General features: G+C 50.7%; 1 protein-coding gene across 1 annotated transcript in view; it reads left to right on the forward strand.

The window, feature by feature from the left end:
• The window catches only part of LOC306863695 (protein 4.1-like), a gene marked incomplete at its 3' end in the record, with an annotated part of 33863 nt that extends 30232 nt beyond the window's left edge, over window positions 1–3631 (forward strand). Inside the window, exons 21-23 of the mRNA XM_079407193.1 lie at window positions 1–72; window positions 821–901; window positions 3530–3631. The exon at window positions 1–72 is cut by the window's left edge and continues 27 nt beyond it. Of these exons, the coding sequence (XP_079263319.1) occupies window positions 1–72; window positions 821–901; window positions 3530–3631 (255 nt within the window). The remainder of the gene's footprint in view (window positions 73–820; window positions 902–3529) is intronic.
• Between the last annotated feature and the right edge of the window lie 561 nt (window positions 3632–4192).

Consider the following 4192-nt stretch of genomic DNA (forward strand, 5'->3'; position numbering starts at 1 on the left):
GGCATTCTGCTGAGCGCTCAGACCATCACATCAGAAACCACCAGCACCACCACCACCACACACATCACCAAGGTACTGACCGCTGCTGTATAACTGACCACCAGAACCATCCGCGTCAGACGGACGAGTGACGTAACCACTCTGTGTGTGTGTGTGTGTGTGTGTGCGTGTGTGTGTGTGAGAGAGAGAGAAAGTGTGTGTGTGTGTGTGTGTGTGTGTGTGAGAGAGAGAGAGTAAGTGTGTGTGTGTGTGTGTGTGTGTGTGAGAGAGAGAGAGAGTAAGTGTGTGTGTGTGTGTGTGTGTGTGTGTGTGAGAGAGAGAGTAAGTGTGCGTGTGTGTGTGTGTGTGTGTGTGAGAGAGAGAGTAAGTGTGTGTGCGTGTGTGTGTGTGAGAGAGAGAGAGAAAGTGTGTGTGTGTGTGTGTGTGTGTGTGAGAGAGAGAGAGTAAGTGTGTGTGTGTGTGTGTGTGTGAGAGAGAGAGTAAGTGTGCGTGCGTGTGTGTGTGTGTGTGTGTGTGTGAGAGAGAGAGTAAGTGTGTGTGCGTGTGTGTGTGTGTGTGTGTGAGAGAGAGAGTACGTGTGTGTGTGTGTGTGTGTGTGTGTGTGTGTGTGTGTGTGTGTGTGTGTGTGTGTGTGTGAGAGAGAGTAAGTGTGTGTGTGTGTGAGAGAGAGAGAGTAAGTGTGTGTGTGTGTGTGTGTGTGAGAGAGAGAGTGCGTGTGCGTTTGACAAATATCGTTTGGTCAGTATAAAAGTAATAGAAATCTATGGAAAGTCCCCACAATTCACAGAAACAAACGTGTGTGTGTGTGTGTGTTTGACAGACGGCGAAGGGCGGCATCTCAGAAACACGGATTGAGAAGAGAATCGTGATCTCAGGAGATGCAGACATCGATCATGACGAGGTGAGACCTTCACTGAGTCTTTAATACGCTTCCTTCAGGGTCATTCTATCAAATGCTGCTGCTTCCGGACTTTTAAAGAAATTCAAGTATAATTATTCCTTCAGATCAGTTTATGGTGAATTTCATGCTGATATTTCTACAAAAAACATCATGGTAATAATGTTGACATTTAAAGATCAAAAGATCATCCTCTAAACAAACATAAAACATAGGAGGAATATTATAATATAAGACTTTTAACTTTAAGAGTTACGTCCTGAAAGAAAGATCAAAAGATTAAATAAAAATAAATAAATATATTACATGAGTTGCTGGATTTTAGTTCAGAAAAAGACTGTATTATTGTAACATACTAAAAGTTGATCAGCTGATGATTTGTTTACAGATGGTGACTGTGGATTTGTAGAATGATCCTGTATGAACTCTAATGACTGGATTCAGCAGTTTGCATAAATTTTTATCATAATTGTGATAGCAGTAGTTGGGGGCGTGGCTTGTGATGGTGGCGTGTGTGTTGGGGGGGTGTGGCCTGTGATGGTGACGTGTGTGTTGAGGGGCGTGGCCTGTGATGGTGATGTGTATGTTGGAGTGTGGCCTGTGATGGTGACGTGTGGGTTGAGGGGCGTGGCCTGTGATGGTGATGTGTGTGTTGGGGGCGTGGCTTGTGATGGTGACGTGTGTGTTGGGGGGGGGGGGGTGTGGCCTGTGATGGTGACGTGTGTGTTGAGGGGCGTGGCCTGTGATGGTGATGTGTATGTTGGAGTGTGGCCTGTGATGGTGACGTGTGTGTTGAGGGGCGTGGCCTGTGATGGTGATGTGTGTGTTGGGGGCGTGGCTTGTGATGGTGACGTGTGTGTTGGGGGGTGTGGCCTGTGATGGTGACGTGTGTGTTGAGGGGCATGGCCTGTGATGGTGATGTGTATGTTGGGGTGTGGCCTGTGATGGTGATATGTGTATTGAGGGGCGTGGCCTGTGATGGTGATGTGTGTATTGGGGGCGTGGCTTGTGATGGTGGTGTGTGTGGTGGGGCCATGGCCTGTGATGGTGATGTGTGTGTTGGGGCATGGCCTGTGATGGTGATGTGTGTGTTGGGGCGTGGCCTGTGATGGTGATGTGTGTGTTGGGGCATGGCCTGTGATGGTGATGTGTGTGTTGGGGCATGGCCTGTGATGGTGATGTGTGTGTTGGGGCATGGCCTGTGATGGTGATGTGTGTGTTAGGGATATGGCTTGTGATGGTGATGTGTGTATTGAGGGGCATGGCCTGTGATGGTGATGTGTGTGTTGGGGCATGGCCTGTGATGGTGATGTGTGTGTTGGGGCGTGGCCTGTGATGGGGATGTGTGTGTTAGGGGATGTGGCCTGTGATGGTGATGTGTGTGTTGGGGGTGTGGCCTGTGATAATGTTGATGTGTGTGTTGGGGGCGTGGCCTGTGATAATGTTGATGTGTGTGTTGGGGGCATGGCCTGTGATGGTGATGTGTGTGTTGGGGGCATGGCCTGTGATGGTGATGTGTGGGTTGGGGCGTGGCCTGTGATGGGGATGTGTGTGGCCTGTGATGGTGATGTGTGTGGCCTGTGATGGTGATGCGTGTCTTGAGGGGAGTGGCCTGTGATGGTGATGTGTGTGTTGGGGGCATGGCCTGTGATGGTGATGTGTGTGTTGGGGCGTGGCCTGTGATGGGGATGTGTGTGTTAGGGGATGTGGCCTGTGATGGTGATGTGTGTGTTGGGGGTGTGGCCTGTGATAATGTTGATGTGTGTGTTGGGGGCATGGCCTGTGATGGTGATGTGTGTGTTGGGGGCATGGCCTGTGATGGTGATGTGTGGGTTGGGGCGTGGCCTGTGATGGGGATGTGTGTGGCCTGTGATGGTGATGTGTGTGGCCTGTGATGGTGATGCGTGTCTTGAGGGGAGTGGCCTGTGATGGTGATGTGTGTGTTGGGGGCATGGCCTGTGATGGTGATGTGTGTGTTGGGGGTGTGGCCTGTGATTATGTTGATGTGTGTGTTGGGGGCATGGCCTGTGATGGTGATGTGTGGGTTGGGGCGTGGCCTGTGATGGGGATGTGTGTGTTGGGGGTGTGGCCTGTGATGGTGATGTGTGTGGCCTGTGATGGTGATGTGTGTGGCCTGTGATGGTGATGTGTGTTGGGGTGTGTGGCCTGTGATGGTGATGTGTGTGTTGGGGGGATGTGATGTGTGTGTGTGTGTGTGTTGGGGGATGTGATGTGTGTGTGTTGGGGGATGTGGCCTGTGATGGTGATGTGTGTGTTGGGGGATGTGGCCTCTGATGGTGATGTGTGTGTTGGGGGTGTGGCCTGTGATGGTGATGTGTGTATTGAGGGGCATGGCCTGTGATGGTGATGTGTGTGTTGGGGGTGTGGCCTGTGACAGTGATGTGTGTATTGAGGGGCATGGCTTGTGATGGTGATGTGTGTTGGGGTGTGTGGCCTGTGATGGTGATGTGTGTGTTGGGGGATGTGGCCTGTGATGGTGATGTATGTGTTGGGGGATGTGGCCTGTGATGGTGATGTGTGTGTTGAGGGGCATGGCCTGTGATGGTGATGTGTGTGTTGGGGTGTGTGGCCTGTGGCCTGTGATGACGATGTGGTGTCACTGTGGGTCAGGCTCTGGCTCAGGCCATTAAAGAGGCTAAAGAACAACATCCCGACATGTCAGTGACCAAAGTGGTGGTGCATAAAGAGACGGAGATCACGCCGGAGGAGTGATGCAGGTAAGACCACAGCCAATCAAAGCTTGAGTAGACTTGGCTGACTGCGAGCTGATTGGCTGCTGTGCTGTGCTTTGGAGCGCTGCTATTGGCTGCTGTTCTTACACCGGTGCCGCTTTGGCTGTTTACATCTGCGGATGTCTGACTGCTGCTTTCAGAGTGTGAACTAACTACTCACACCTCTAACAGAATGACATGATAATCGTCTGTGTGAGATCAGCAGCAGATGTGGTTGATCACACTGCATTCTGCTGGTAGAGAGCAGTATTGCAGATCATCTCCATGAGTCATGTCACCACATGATGACGCTCACTGAGATTAATAGTGTTGACTAACTGTTTACTAATCTAGGCATCCACCCAGAGTTAAATAGCAACAACCCAGGACATCATAGCAAGCATATAGCAACTACCTATAATACCTTAACAACCACATAGGAACAGCCCAGAACACCATAGTAACTAACCATAACACCAGAGCAACCACACAGTAACTGCCCAGATCCCCCTAGCAACACCCAGAACACCCTAGCAACCACCCAGAACAACAAAACCATAGC

The sequence above is a fragment of the Barbus barbus genome (genome assembly GCF_936440315.1).
Source record: "Barbus barbus genome assembly, chromosome: 44".
Classification (NCBI taxonomy): domain Eukaryota; kingdom Metazoa; phylum Chordata; class Actinopteri; order Cypriniformes; family Cyprinidae; genus Barbus; species Barbus barbus.